At 50.5% G+C, this 15,302-nt stretch overlaps 7 protein-coding genes across 7 annotated transcripts; 4 read left to right on the top strand and 3 right to left on the bottom strand.

The window, feature by feature from the left end:
- Positions 1–1,721: 1,721 nt before the first annotated feature.
- Positions 1,722–2,867, bottom strand: A1O9_02637 (uncharacterized protein; the record flags this gene model as incomplete). The annotated part of the gene is made up of 1 exon (XM_013408208.1): positions 1,722–2,867. One exon carries the CDS (start codon positions 2,865–2,867, stop codon positions 1,722–1,724), a length of 1,146 nt encoding a protein of 381 aa, XP_013263662.1.
- Positions 2,868–4,240: 1,373 nt separating this feature from the next.
- A1O9_02636 (uncharacterized protein) lies at positions 4,241–5,683 on the top strand (the record flags this gene model as incomplete). Its single annotated transcript, XM_013408207.1, has 1 exon — positions 4,241–5,683. The coding sequence occupies one exon, from the start codon at positions 4,241–4,243 to the stop codon at positions 5,681–5,683; it is 1,443 nt and encodes a 480-aa protein (XP_013263661.1).
- Positions 5,684–6,208: 525 nt separating this feature from the next.
- Positions 6,209–7,534, top strand: A1O9_02635 (uncharacterized protein; the record flags this gene model as incomplete). The annotated part of the gene is made up of 1 exon (XM_013408206.1): positions 6,209–7,534. The coding sequence occupies one exon, from the start codon at positions 6,209–6,211 to the stop codon at positions 7,532–7,534; it is 1,326 nt and encodes a 441-aa protein (XP_013263660.1).
- A 125-nt stretch (positions 7,535–7,659) lies between these two features.
- On the bottom strand, positions 7,660–9,108 carry A1O9_02634 (uncharacterized protein; the record flags this gene model as incomplete). The annotated part of the gene is made up of 1 exon (XM_013408205.1): positions 7,660–9,108. The coding sequence occupies one exon, from the start codon at positions 9,106–9,108 to the stop codon at positions 7,660–7,662; it is 1,449 nt and encodes a 482-aa protein (XP_013263659.1).
- Positions 9,109–9,419: 311 nt separating this feature from the next.
- A1O9_02633 (acetolactate synthase, catabolic) lies at positions 9,420–11,096 on the bottom strand (the record flags this gene model as incomplete). Its single annotated transcript, XM_013408204.1, has 1 exon — positions 9,420–11,096. The coding sequence occupies one exon, from the start codon at positions 11,094–11,096 to the stop codon at positions 9,420–9,422; it is 1,677 nt and encodes a 558-aa protein (XP_013263658.1).
- Positions 11,097–11,667: 571 nt separating this feature from the next.
- A1O9_02632 (alpha-acetolactate decarboxylase) lies at positions 11,668–12,372 on the top strand (the record flags this gene model as incomplete). Its single annotated transcript, XM_013408203.1, has 1 exon — positions 11,668–12,372. One exon carries the CDS (start codon positions 11,668–11,670, stop codon positions 12,370–12,372), a length of 705 nt encoding a protein of 234 aa, XP_013263657.1.
- Positions 12,373–12,943: 571 nt separating this feature from the next.
- On the top strand, positions 12,944–14,540 carry A1O9_02631 (uncharacterized protein; the record flags this gene model as incomplete). The annotated part of the gene is made up of 3 exons (XM_013408202.1): positions 12,944–13,014; positions 13,068–13,112; positions 13,166–14,540. 3 exons carry the CDS (start codon positions 12,944–12,946, stop codon positions 14,538–14,540), a joined length of 1,491 nt encoding a protein of 496 aa, XP_013263656.1.
- Positions 14,541–15,302: the final 762 nt, after the last annotated feature.

Here is a 15,302-nt window from a genome sequence, read left to right as displayed (position 1 = left end):
CGGGCGTTCCGAATCTGCCTGTATGAAAGGAAGGGCTCCTTCCCTGTGGCAGCCCTGGGATTTTCACATGCGTGGTTTCCCTCTGAACAGCGCGCCGTGGTCATTGCTGGGATCGACAGGAACGACCGAGGGAAACGGATGGCCGTTGCATCACATGTCAGTGGGGACGGCCTCGAATCAATCATTTACGAGTAGAGTCATAGGGTCGCGTTGGAAGGTGTGGTTATTGCAGGGACTCGGTATGTCGTACTTTGCAGTTAGTGTGTCTCGTAATTTCTCGCCAGGCTGATCGAACCACCCAGTCGAAATGGAGAGGTCTGTCAGGACTCAAGACCGGAAAGGGTGGTGTTGCAGCGGGCAGGGCCAATCGAAGAGGCCAGACACGTAATTAGTTCCCGGGGCAGCATCCACAATGGTCAGGAACCGCCGCCACTAGGCTCGTTCGGGCTAAAGTCCCGGCGCGTCTGGAGCTTAAAAGGGTTTGACGATGATCGGGGGTTCGGCGCTGGTCCGATTTAGGAAGAGATCCCTGGCGGCGCCCCGTAGACTGCAGCCCTTGGCCTCGCGCGCTGGTCTTTGGCAGCCTCCCCGCGCCTTCCGCTGTGTGCCCACTTAACCATCCTGCCAACGGCTGCCCTTGCATCGTAACATCCTAGGCTCCTTGCCCCCAATGATGGTCCCGCAACCGATGGACGCAGTATGTATTCCGGACTCCGGACTCGATCACCTTCGAGTTTGAACGACGAGGTACGACTCCTCCAATCTTGGCCACAGCCTCGAGCTTTCCATCGGTGGCGTCCAAATTGAGGTGTCTCGGCACCAGCCGAAGTCACATTACGAAACCTGCTTGGATCTTCCCAGAACCAAGGGTTGTGATCATGACATCGGATATGGCAGCGAGCCTTGATCTTGCCATTGACTACATACCATGGCCTGCAGTTCGCAATCTTCCCTGCCAATCAACATCTTTTGAGGGCTCAACTTGCCTCGGTGTTGCAGTCTCAGCCAGCAATTCCCCCTCCTCTTGGGCCGGGTACACCCTTCCTCCCCAGTGGAACGGCGTCGGTAGGGAGAAATCACTACGCTCCTGGATGAGGAGGCGAGTCAGCTAGCGCCACTGCTCTTGATAGTCTTCACTACTTCTAGAAAATACAACCTCCATGTTGAGAGATGGGTGCATCCTCTTTCACAGCATGAGGAACGCTTCGGCTGCTGATGGACGCGGAATTGACGAGTAACATCGTCTGGATCCTCTGGATCCCGCGGCCAGCACATGAGACCCACCACGAGCAGATACCGGACTGGAATTTGAGTAGTAGATGTTAGCTCGAGAGAACCAAATATACCATTTGAGCTTTTGCACATGCCCACTACCAGTCAGGTACCTCGGTGCAACTGTCACACTGAGTACGAGTATGCATCAATGGATCCTCGAGGGGGCGAGTGAAGCGCTTGATCAGGTGGAAAGCTTCTCACATTCCACCTCTTACACTCCAGGTGGGTCTCCGCAAACGCATGGCTAGGTCTTGCGGGACCAGACAAGGCTCTGCCGGCGCAAAGCATCGTCGATGATGACACCAGACGATTACTCGGCATTACAAAAGTTTCTGCCGAACTGGTCCCAAAACTGAAAGCAATTATCATGTCTAGTCATCATCGGTCATCCACCCAAGCTACAACGGTAGCGATAGCAGCTCTCCCATGGTAGATCCACCATGTAGTCAACTACCTGGGGCAGGAAAGCTAGTTTGATCACCATTTTCTTTCATGGCGATCTGTCTCAATTGCTCCTCCTGGGGAAGGGCCTCGAAGGTGGCCTTGTTAGCATCCCATGTCTTGACGCATTCGGCATCCCAATTGCATTTCTCCACTTCTCCATAAATGGGATGATTGTACCGAGGGTGGGCTGTTGGCCAACCAGATGCGTGGTAATGATGCTTCACCAAGGCCGTCTTTGCGTTATGATTTCCCGAGTCAGAGTGCCCTTGCCCTGCGGCAAAAGCCTCCACTGTGAGCACCAGTACACCTCCGACAAGCTTCGACTCTGCTAGATTGTGGAAACAATCCCACTGCACCGTGCTCTCCTCTCTGGCAGACATATGTGATAGCAAGGCTTTCGTGAATGCTGAAGGCCCTGTACCACTGATCACTTCATCAAATCCAAGCTGGATGTCCGATATGGGTACCTTTTGGTCCATCGCAACTTGGTTGAGCCATTTGAGTATGTTGTTGATCAAGACCATCATGACAGGTAACCGGGGCTTGCACATGAATGTCCACTGGCAGAACGATTGCGACTTCTTTCCAAGAATCGTGTGGTTATTGAAATCAGGTTGATCGATTTCAACTCCAATCACCATATCAATGTCCTTCTCAGAGTACCGTTGAGGAATGAATCTGTGAATGGGTTTCAACGCCTCGACATCGATGTCTGTGTATACTCCCCCTTCGACGTACATCACAAGATACCGTAGAAGGTCTGCCTTGATGATCTTTAGTCTCAGTGACTTGTACATGTAGATGATATCCAATCTGTTGAATCCAGAGGGCCCAAAATGGATTTCAACATAGGAAACGTCATTTTGGTCCGTTAGGACCTCGTATCTGTATTCTGGGTTTTTGGATGTCCAGGTTCTGGCAACAGACAGGTCCCTTTCCTCGAAACCAAGAGGGTCAACTTTCCAAGTTTGCCAGATCTTCCTGGGAAAACGACCGGAATTTGCTGTCGATTTATATGAGATCTCAGCGCTGAACTCCCCGAACGACCCAGCAGTGGAGAGGAGGATGATCAAAAGTATGCAGATGGCGCACACGGGCAGGAATCTTCGCACCTGCCATCCTGGATATACCGATTTACGGACGTACATTCTTTTCTAATAACGAAGGTAAGTAGTACAGAATACTGCGCAGAAGCGAAATTGGCTGAATGATTGGTTTCCTTGCCTTTGCGCCGGAACGGCATCCTATTATGGTGAGATCGCTCTGGCCCCAATTACCTAGTATCTACACCTTCACATGTCCTTAGCTCATGGCTGGCAGGTCCATCAGGCTCATCCTAGCATAGTCCTGACGTCAAATCCATGCCTGAACGCATTGTGTATGAGGACTATGGGAATCGAGATTTCCCGAATACTTCCAACAATTAATACAACGCGCCAGTACTTGAATCTCTGTGGCGTTCTTTAGCGGAGCCTACTTCCATACCAAGAATAGCGTCCACTGAGATGGACCAAATTCGACAGGGATCCAGGCTTTCTTGCGACCGCATTCTTACACTTGTCTCATTTGCTTCTTCCTACGAGTACTCCCGTACACCGTAACTAGTCTAACTCACTAGTTCCCTTTCCGAGGCTCCAATGACTGCCCCAGATCGCAAATGCCCTGCTACGAAATACGATGGAGCTTGGAATTAGGGCTATACAAGCTATTCGATTATCTGGGGAGCGGACACGGCTGTGGGTTGATTGATATGTCCACCTAGCGAACACTCTCACTTCTGAGCGTCGCTTGGTTGTGACCATGGGGGCCCAGACAGAGAAGGCTTTTCGGATGCAATCTGAAAACAGATCGATCGTCATCTGAAAGCTGATCATCACTGGAAAATCTGTAAGAGGCCCCATTGAACACAAGCGCGGGGCGTCGGTGAAGACGAAAACCACAATCTACTAGCTCAAAAGGCCGTTTCCGAGACCAAGTGGGCCATGCCTGAAGCTTACCGAGGCTTCCTTTAGAGCGATGGAACGCAATGTGTTTGTCCATGTGACACAGACTGGAATGCTGGCCCCGAAAGGCAAGCTAAAGTAAGCAAGCTTCCAAATTCAGGATACTGGTTCAAAAGTCGACTTCCCTCGGCGGCATGTGATAGTCCTGTCGATCGACTTATGAAGCAATGCCATGGTCTGGGGCGTGGAGGCTGGTGAAAGACCCCATGGAGATGTCATCATAAACTGGGGTGGGAGGAATTGTGCCTTCCTGGGGGATACCTCTGCTCCAGGGTAAGCTGTACCAGCCATACGCATGGTCCCAGACCTGGTGAGAGATATATCATCTTGGATGGATACACCTAACGAAATACAACCGACTTCACTTTCCCCTCGTAAAAAGGCCCTCCCCTCTTTTCACGCTTGACTCTCTTCCCCCTTCTGCCAGGCCATGCTCACACAATATCCGAAGCTGATAGGATATTTCTGCTTGAGGACCTGATAAGAGCCCTCACTATCTGAGGGAACCTCTTCGCAGTATGGCAAAAGCACATGAAGGTATCCTTGATCATGGCTATTGGAGACCAGTCAAGCTTGATACAGAGACATCCTCTTTTACACGAGCGACAAAATGGTGCGGTGAAGTGATCCGGCCTTCATTCCTGAGAGATACAAACCTCGGAACTAGCAGAAGGAGAACAGCATATCTCGATGGCATTCGAGGCTTTGCAGCCTTTCTAGTCTATTGGGGCCACCATGAACTCTGGGCACACAATTCAGAAGCTGTTCTTGAGAACGTATATGGCTACGATTCACAGTACTACTTCGTTTGTTTGCCAGGTGTACGCATGTTCTTCTCAGGAGGACATTTGGCGGTCACTATGTTCTTTGTCCTCTCTGGTTATGTTCTATCTGCCAAGCCACTGGCGCTTATTCAAGCTGGTGATCAACTCACTTTGGGTGACAACCTATCCTCAGCACTCTTCAGGCGCTGGATCCGCCTCTACATACCGGTCATCTGTACGACATTCTTGTACATGACCTCGTGGTATCTATTCAGATACAGGACCGATGTTGAGCCCAAGTCCTCGTATCGCGAAGAATTATGGAACTGGTACTGCGAATTCAAAAACTTCAGCTTTGTCTTCCGCTCGGGCGGCGAGCCCTGGTTCTCGTATAACTTTCACACATGGTCAATCCCTGTGGAATTCAGAGGCTCGCTGGTTGTTTACACCGCGCAACTAGCATTTTCACGATGCACCAAGAACGCTCGACTCTGGTGCGAAGTCGCGCTCGTCATTTACTTTATGTATATTGCGGATGGCTGGTCGTGCGCAGCTTTCATGGCTGGAATGCTGGTCTGCGACCTCGAAGTACTGAGTGCCAGCAGGAGTCTACCCAAGCCCATTGAAGGATTAGGACGATTCAAGAACACCATGTTCTACATGCTGTTCCTGATGGCTGTCTATCTCTCAGGAGTCCCGGCTTCGGATTTTGATATAAATGTTCTGAGAAACTCTCCTGGATGGTACTATCTATCCTTTCTGAAACCACAAGCAGTTTTCGATTTCAAGTTCTTCTACCTTTTCTGGGCCGCCATATTTCTGGTGGCCTCGGTTCCACACATCTCGTGGCTGAAGCGGTTCTTTGAGGCGGGGGTCAACCAATACCTTGGGCGCATCTCTTTTGCGTTCTATTTAGTCCATGGGCCTATTTTATGGTCCTTGGGCGACAGAATCTACGCTGCTGTCGGATGGTCTAGAGAGCCACACGCCTTCAATATTCCCGGATGGATAAACCTCCTCCCTATAACAAAGGCTGGCCCATACGGTCTAGAGATTGGGTTTCTTCTCCCACAGTTGATCCTTCTGCCCATCACTTTGTGGATGGCAGAGATCGTGACGGCACTGCTCGATGAGCCTAGTGTGAGATTTTCTCAATGGCTATATGGCAAGACGCTGGGACCTTGTATCAAGTTCTGAGAATTCAGCTGCTCTTGATTGGCAGACAGGGCAAAGTCACTCATGACAGATATGGCTTTGAGCGATTTTGTATCTGCAGCATAGTCAGTAGTTGGCCGGCGGTAGAATAAATGCTCGAGGATAGCATTCGCTGGTGGACTTTGAAATAGATAGTGCTAGTGAGCAAGTCGCGAGAGTAGAGGTAATAAGTTGATCGGTCGCGGCAAAGATTGAAAAGTCGGGAACTCGAAATATGCTGGTTGACATCGAATTCCACACATAATAAGTGGTTTTCAGCGTTTTTGTAGAATACAGGATGATCATGCAAAATGTTGCGACACTTTTCTTTGTAAGGTGCTGATTGAATGCAACATCCAATGCTGTAAACTTTGGAACAGGCCCATCACAACTCAATCGCCCCGCCACTATCCTGAATTGCCCCGAGAGACTCAGAATATAACGTCCATGCTGCTGCCCGCAGCCCTCTTTTCATACATTATCGCAACGTTTGCAGACCCTTGAGCTTTCAGTATCTCACCATATACAATGCTAGTCAGAGGAGTATTGCGGCTGACGACTCTAGTCGGTCCCATGATTGTCATCCTGATCGTCTTCCTCGTCTTCTACGATAAAGTCCCTCTCCGGATACCCTCTCCCCGAGCGAAATGGACACAATCTAATGGCAACCCATCATGGAGCGAAGTCGAAACTCAAGTTTCGCAATCACATAACGAGATATTTTCGATCTCAACGAGGAATGGAAAATACTTTCCCGTTGAATTCGGCGATGAAGAAGCAATGAACCCGAGCATCATCCCGCATCCTACTCTGGCTGATACCTGGATCATTGCGGCGCAGCATCTACGGCGATCTGACCAGTCGTCCGCGTGGTTTACCGAACTCGTGTGTGATGCGCAGTTCAGGAAAGGAAAGCTGTCTTGCATCAAGCCTCCGATGATTCTCCCCATCGCGGCCTCTACTGGCGACAACTGTGCTGGCGACTTGGCCTACTTTGCATTCAACATCGGCCCTCACGATGCACGCGTCTTCTATGGCCCTCAGCACGCCCTCGCCGTCTATGGGTCTAACTCCGGGTACACGTGCTTTGGCCAGTGGGTTCAAGATTTCAGAATGCTTGTAGAGTGGGCCGTGGAACCAGCTATCAAGACCGATTTCCGGCTCGGCACTGAGATTCGACGGCCAAGTCCCTTCGGCGCGATAGAAAAAAATTGGTTCCTCTTCTGGGACAAAGACGGTGATTTCTACGTCCACTATGATATCTCTCCACGCCGAAGCTTTGCCAGACTAAATATCGATGGAACCGTTGGACCAGATCTTGCACCCCTCGCAGCAGCCGGTGACCAGAACTGCATGGCGAGGCTGATGCCCAAGGTTGCTGGGCCCTTGGAATCAGTCCATCAAGCCACGAATAGTCTGTCGCTGACACTCTGTAACCGATCGGACATAGTATGCGAGCCCAATGACGCAAATACTTTCATCGTGACTTTGTTTCAGCATAAAAGCTTTTATTACTATCATAGTGTGTACGAACCTTACGTCATGCTTTTCAAGCGGACCCAGCCCTTCGAGGTGCACGGAATTTCCTCAAAGCCGATCTGGATCCATGGACGGATCAAGGCTGGCGAGGCGAAGCGACCGGTTGGAAAGGAGTTTGAGGAGCTGGATTCATGGAATCAGACTGAGATGCTCTACGTCACTTCAATGAGCTGGAAGACACACGGCCAAAAGTACCACGGGTATTTGGACGATGTTCTGTTTATTGGGTTTGGCATTGAGGACGAGAGGACGGGCGGAATTGATGTTCTCGCGGCTGATCTCGTCAAGAATGTCGAGCTGTGTTCTGGCTTCTGAATGGGAGACGTTATCGTTATGTATTTTATTGGTACAATCGGATTTGTCAAACATTTCACGTTATTATCGCACACCTGTAACGGTGGCCTTTCCTGGCGGCTCTCTGTTTCCTTCTTCTGCGGTATCTATGACCGATAAAGCCATTCAGCCTTGTCAGCACCCAGGGGCTTGGGCATTATCTCCCAGCCAACTGTAACCCCCTCGATAGCAGCAGAATGGCTCACTGATTTCATAAGCCCAAATGCCGACTCCCGCTCTTCTAGGAACTCCTTCGGTATATCCTGCGGAGCATTGAAGTCTTTGAATTGGAACTCAGTGTCGCCCAGGTACTGCCCGAGGCCCCTCAGATACTTCATCACCCCAGCGAGACTAACGTTAACTTCATAAGACCCACCTTCTGTGGCTTGCCGATAGAGCGCCGTCATAATTCCAGCCGCTAGGAAATACCCACCAGCATGGTCCAGAGCCTGGCACGGCGTCGGCCTTGCGGGCTCACCTTTGCCATAATGCTCGGCCTCGGAGACGTTCATCCCAGAACACGTCTGGACCAGGGAATCGAATCCTCGGTTCTGTCGCCATGGCCCCTCCGGCCCGTACGCGGACATGTTCGCGCAAATGATGCCTTGAGGGCATCTTGTCGCTAATTCCTTGGCTGATAGGCCGCGAGATGCGAGGCTCCCTGGCCTGAATCCTTGGAGGAATACATCGGCCGTGTCTACTAGCTCGAATAGCTTTTCTTTGTCCTCTTCAGCGTCGATGTTCAACCGTATTGTCCTTTTCCCACGGCCAAAATCCCGGTCAAGTCCCGGTTGGTCCGGTAGCGTCGGGCTGCTGACCCAGAGCACATCCGCACCGTGTGCAGCCAAAGTCTTTCCAGCGACAGGCGTGGCAATAACGCGGCTCATCTCCACCACCCTGAGTCCACGTAAGCATTTATCAGCTGCACTCCCGGAAAAATGCCTGTGCAGCCCAGCAGGCCCCTCAGCAACCTTCTGGATTTGAATAGGGAAGTCGCGCACAGCTTTCGCCTGCGGAAGAATGTCCCACTGGTCGAAGCTTCTCAGCGCTGAGATCACGATCCCTGCGTCGAACGCGGCTGTTTCGAGCTCAACGGACTTCCACCCAGCTATCTTCGCCGCTACCTCGGATTTACTCGCCGCGAAGCCACATCCGAGCAGTGCTTTCGTGCCGTCTCGGTGAACCGGAAAGCCGTCATGAACTCGAACATATCCATCTACGGTCTTATGCAGGCCGCCTATAGGGCCCCAGGAGGAGGGACTAGCCTCGCCGTTGATCGTGTACAGTCGCTCGGATTTAAACTCCACCACAGCATGTGCTCCTGAGACGGTGATCCGAGGAATCGGGGATCGGGTTCGCACCGAGTGAATCAAAGCTGCCAGTAGTGCGGTCAGCGCGATTGACGACTGTGCTAGAATCCCGATCTTGAATGATGATGGCAGACGAGCATTTGCATTTGGTAGTTGTGCGGAGGCGAGCGCGGGTACGGGGAGGTTAAGCCCCCGCCAGAGGTGGCGCAGGCTTGCGGTGGAGTCGAATTGGCCTCTGTCCTCCATTATAGAATGATATCCATTATTGATTACAGAGGCGGCGGGCGTCGACAAGATCAATATGATGTTACTTGGTCCCAGAGCCGAGAGACTGACTGGAGTAGTGAGGCTTCGCTCGGATACGAGTACGTAGTACCAACTACATTTTTTAAGGGCGCAAGGATCCATCGGGGCCTGCAATACCGCCCCGAACTTTCCGAGGATCCCCACACATCGTCGGAAGTCCATATTTTGAGAGTGGAATCTACGGAAGGGCTATCTGCATTTTGGAGGTTGAAGCCCGTGAGATCGTGGGTTTCATTCAGCCTTTGAAACACTTAATTAAACTCGCTTTCAATGACGTGCTTAGCAAGCTCTTTGTTGTTGCGATAGTCGATGTTCACATCAACCAGAGAAACACCAGGGTGTGCCAGTGCTTGCTTCATGACTTCTTCAATCTCGGACGAATCGTTGATCCTGAATCCCTTTGCCCCAAAGCTCTCCGCAAACTTGACAAAGTCAACACCTCCCAGAGCGACTCCGCTACTTCGGCCGTATTTCATTTCCTCTTGAAACTGAACCATGTTGTACGCGTTGTCGTTCCATATGAAATGAGTGATATTGCATCCTTGCTGGACAGCCGTAGACATCTCCTGAGAGGAGAACATAAAGCCACCGTCGCCGCTCAAGGAGACCACCTTGGATGAACACGGTGGGGACTGGGTCAAGGACGAAGCAATGGCCCATGGCAAAGCAACTCCGAGAGTTTGCTGGCCATCGGAGCAGAGAAGTCGGCGGGGCTGGTATGAGAAAAAGAAACGCATCATGTAGATGTAAACGGTTCCCACGTCGACTGCGACCGTTGTATCTTCAGATACAAGTCGCTGGAGTTGAGAGATAAAATGCAAAGGATGCACCAGGCCGCTGGCCCGCGAAGTGTCTGGTAAGGTTTGCCATGCGAGATACTGCTTGGATAAAGTTTGAGCCAATTCGGTCTTGGATGCATCTACCACATTTTCCAAATTCGCTGTGAGATGATTCAAGTTTTCGACGACTGATCCAAGTAGCTCTGCAACTGGATGATAGTGCACTCCATAATCGGATGGAGTGTAATCAATATGGATGATTTTCTGTGACCCGGTCGGATTCCACAGATTGGCGTCGTACTCGACTGGGTCATATCCGACAGCTAAGACGAGATCGGACTTTGCGAGTAATTTGTCGCCCACCTGGTTGCGGAAGAGCCCTACCCGTCCGTAGAACAAATGTGCCAGATTCTTTGAGACAGCGCCGGCAGCTTGAAACGTTTCGATTGTGAGTAGGGGATATTTGCTGATGAGCTTGCGAACAGCTTCAACCACCTTGGGCGAAGAAGCCCTCATCCCCAAGAACAAGACCGGAAGGGTTGCACTTCCGATCAGTGTTATGGCTTTGTCCAGGGTGACCCTTGGGGCAGGACCGTAGCTTGGGGCAGTAAATGCCTCTCTGGGGAAAGGAAGGAGCTTAGAGCTTCCCTTCGCAATATCAGCAGGGATCGAAATTACTGAGGCTCCTTTTGGCGATGCATTGGCTGTCCTGAACGCCGAAAGAACTATCTCCGCGGCCTGGTCTTCAATGTCAATGCCGACGGCGGTCTTAGATGTTGGGCCAAGGATTTCCAGAGCCTTCATCGATTGATGTGTTCGTTTTGTGTTCATAAGTCTTGGAACGGAACCAATTATCGCAACAACAGGATCTCCTTCGGTGGTGGCAGTGACCAGGCCAGTTGCAAGATTAGACGCACCTGGACCCGACGTTGCGACGCAAACTCCTGGGACGCCTGTGATGCGACCAACTGCGGCAGCCATCATTGCCGCATTTTGTTCGTGCCGGCAGACTATCAGGCGGATCTCTGGATGGTCTAGCAGACAGTCAAAGATTGCATCGACTTTCGCACCAGGGATACCGAAGACAACTCGTACACCCGCATTGTACAAGCTGTTCACAATAATCTGGGCTACAGTATCGTCTGCCATCTTGAATGTCCCGGATATCGAGTGGTCAGGTTGGATAGTAGCTTGGACAGTAGCTTGGATAGTAGCTTAACCCGCTCTTCGATTGATGGTGATTCCAGACTCGGATGCAGAAGCTCAAGGCGCTTCCTGGTAGACTTGAAGCTGGCGCATATAAGCAATTTGCTGAGTTGAACCAAGGTACCTTATACCGAGAAATGTTTGGATGATACGTAGGTATTTAACGCCAAAATGTCTGCCAAGACCTGTCCCAGAGTAAATGTAAATGGAATATAGAGGCGAGCAGTCTTATGCTTGGATGTCGCTGTGACTAAGCGTCCTGCTTTCCGTAGGCTTTGGAGGATATGAGGGCATATCCTTGTTAAACCTAGCGTAAATGCCGCTCGAGTGCACTTAAAGTTTTACCAGGGAGCATCCTGATGTCATTTGGCGATATCTCTCCCAACAGGTCGGACTGCTCAAAGATGTCCGGGGAGAGCTGCGGGATTTAAGTCTGACTGTAGTTACCACAACACAGTATCAAGAACTGTTCAGCGGTTCAAGTTTGTTTGATCTACCAAACCCAGTAACCATCATGGAAGAAAATCACATTTACCAATATTCCCTAGTGAACGCTCTGATGGCAGGAGTAGTTGACTCTGGAATAACAGTCGAAACTCTACTGTCCAAGGGCAACCAAGGCATTGGAACATTTGCACATATGAAGGGCGAACTTCTCATGCTTGATGGGAAAGTCCATCAGCTCCTAGCCGAAGGGAACACCCGGGTGGCTGATGAGACCGATCAAATTCCGTATGCAGTGGTGACACAATTTGTTCCCCAGTCGACCCTGGACGTCGAGCTAGGGTCCAAAGAATCTGTAGATCAAGTCCTGGACAAATTCAACCAGCACTCATCCAATTTATTCATGATCTATCGCTTCCAGGGGACCTTCAAAGCATTGAAATGCCGAACCGTCAGAGGTCAAGAATATGACGGCCAGCCACTGTCTGAAGTCGGCAAAAACCAGCACGTCCAGGACTATGAGGACATCAAAGGCACGGTTGTGGGTTTCCGATCTCCCGAGATCTGGCAAGGGTTCTTCGTTGCTGGAGACCATATGCACTTCCTCAGCGATGACGAGACGGTTGGTGGACATATCCTGGAACTCCGAGATGCAGAGGGCAAGATCGGAATTGCAACATCCACCAACGTGCATATTGAGCTTCCATCATCTCCAAAGTTCAATGAGACAAAGCTAGCAGTGGATAGCACAGGTATCAAGGCTGTTGAGGGATAACGAGAACGATGCTCTTCTCCACATGGCCTATGGAGCATTTGGTATGGAGCACGGGCAACAAGAGTTCAGGTTCAGTTGCGACTTCGTAGGAGAGTTCACCAACAGGATGAGTACCTATATGTACCTACAGATCAAGGAATTTGGCTCCCTAGGATCCTGGAAACTTAATTAAACCCTCAACTAACTTGGCGACGACCGAGGCCCCCTCGGCCTCTCCAGTCTCGGTACAAGGTTTCCGACGCCTCATTTCTCAAATCCCACCTTGCCCCTGCAAGATCATCCGCCGAAGTCGGCATGAACCTGGGTTGAGGGAGCATCTAAGCTTAACAGGTTAGGCAACGTTCATGTTTATGCCATCATACATTGAACTATGTATGCACCTGTCACCCCAACTCTCGAACACGTTTGTTATCAGATGTCGAAGACTTCAACCGACCGTTACCCGGATCTACATTAAACTCCAAATTTGAGCTCAGCGACACAATTCTCTTCTTAAATCAATTAAAGCACTGTTCTCGGCTCTGTCTTTTGACGCAAGTGTGTACATACGTAACCACGTCTCTCGAAAGGTATGACATCTCCGAAGAGAGAACGGCGGCGGAGATGGGCTCCAAAAGCGAGAACTGGTTGTGGAACATGCAAGTGAGTGTAATCTTCCCAGACAAAAGACCTATGTCTAATAGCTGAGTTCCCAGGATTCGCCGGAAAAAATGTGATGAAGTAAAGCCTCATTGTCATAGGTTGCATAGCACATAGGACACGCTCTAGCGTTCTGTTGGCTAACCTAGAACAGGTGTGTGAAAGATAAATATACTTGCGATGGGTATATCAGCCCCAAAATTCGGGTGGGCAATCTTCAGGAGAGGAGTTCCTCGCAACCTGATGCTTCAACCCTCGTACAATCTAAACCGCAGCCATGTTCTACTGTCCTACCACGGAAGCCTTCCTCTCGCCGGGACTTCTCAAGCGACAAGGACCCCCACGCCCTTGACACTAGGAGCACTTTCTACACCACTGTGCCTCTCAGAGAGCCTTCCAATCCCTGGAGTCAAGACCTGGATCAACGCTGCGCATGGGACTTCTTCCTGACTGTCGTTCCGCTGTTCTCAACCACCCGTTTGTGGCGTTTCTTCTGGCAGTATACTGTTCCTCAGGTGGCGTGGCAATATGCATCCATTCGCCATGCAATGGTCGCTCTTGCGGTTGCATGCAATTCCAGCATATCACCCTCTGATCGCACAGAACTGCTCGTGTTGAAAAGCAACCTCTCGATCCGAGAGTTCACAGCAGAACCTGTTACTTCAGACATCGCACTGATTCTGTGTCGATTGTTGACGTGCATTTCTCAATGCACAGGCGAGTGGGCTACAGCTGCGATACATGTGAGGAACGGACGGAAGATCCTCAAAGAAGCGTGTCACGATGGTCCTTATCAGACTGATATGGTCAAATTGATGGCCCCAACGTTGCTAAGTGTTTCGTCAGATGTGGGTGAGGACCATGAAATTGTCGAGAAAATGTCACCAAATAAGCGCCAATCGTTCATATCGCTGAAGTTTATTCGCAAGGAATACGGAAGGTTATTGACTTCTCTGCATGAGGCCGACTGGCCACGCGTTGACGGTGATACGAACGCCATTTTGCTGTTAGGTTGGAGCGCATTAACTAATGCCATCAACTCAGTGGCATTCCCAGGTGTTCTCAAATACTCCACACAAGAACCACTTACTCCTGTGTCACAGGTTCGAGCCACCCTGCTGGGCGCGGGGTCATTCATGGCTCTAGATCAACTTGTGGATTTTTCACTCTCATTATTCCGTCATATCAATAACTATTATCTTGTCCCTAATTTCAAGAATCAGACAGGGCCTGAAAACTGGAGATCCCATCTCAGGTTGTGTGTGGACAACTGTGTGACTCATGCAGCTGAGATAGAACCACGAATAACTGCTGGCACTTTCTGGCATGCGGAAAACCCCAGTCACTGTACGGTGGAAAGTCATCTGGGACGGATGGGAAGAATTAAGGACAAGAAACTTCTTGAACTGCAGGATCCAGATCCCGGACGGCCTCAGCGTTTAATGGACGATTTGGGGGATGACAGAAGGGGTTATTACCTCGAGCATGTCTGCCCTTACCGCAGCGGCTTCACACCAGCTTTCGTTTAGGTCGGATGCGAATCCAGCAACGACCTTGTCTGACTGGACAGCTGTAAATACATCCTAACAATGGACGCTCATCTTCCTGGCCTAGATTACATCTGGCGGGACGGTTTCCGGTATCCGCGTTGAAGCCACTACTTTCACAAGCAACATTTACGCTTTCCGGATGACGTCTGGTTGAGAAGAAGAGGGAACTCGAAGTCCCTTTCGATGTTATTCGGAACTCGCTCCAGGTTATCTCGGACTCATTCTTGTTCCCCGACACCCTCTGATTCGAGGTATCTGCCAAGAGCCCGAGTACCCTTGGCCCATTTGCCCTACCAATGGGAAGGATCCTAGCGTATACTAGCCTCCTTTCATGGCGACGACAAGTCATTTATAAGTACTCCTTCAGACCAAAACTTCGGTTCATTCAGAAGATCGGATGTAGTTCTCCTAGCTCTGAATATCTGCGGTCTCGGCATGCGAAATTACTGACCGTTGCTAAGAGCGGGCTGTCACCAATGACCTGTTATATTTACCGTATAAGCTAGCAGAACGCCGCACACTCCTACGCATATGCAAAACACTTCTCAAAACTTGACTAGATGATCAGTATTATGATCGCCTTCCTGCTGCAACAAGACGTTCCACTGAGGTTTCGGGTTCCCTGTTCATTCTTACACCGACCTGAGAAGAAGCCGGTAAGTTGGTCAGAGAGTAGCCTGCTCTTGCAGTCACGCACTGAAACCATTGATCATTGGAAGAAAATCATCATTCCTGATATTC

This window comes from Exophiala aquamarina (assembly GCF_000709125.1).
Source record: "Exophiala aquamarina CBS 119918 chromosome Unknown aczIA-supercont1.2, whole genome shotgun sequence".
In the NCBI taxonomy this organism is placed as follows: domain Eukaryota; kingdom Fungi; phylum Ascomycota; class Eurotiomycetes; order Chaetothyriales; family Herpotrichiellaceae; genus Exophiala; species Exophiala aquamarina.
Note: the sequence above shows the minus strand (reverse complement) of the source record. Positions and strands in the feature narration are given on the sequence as shown.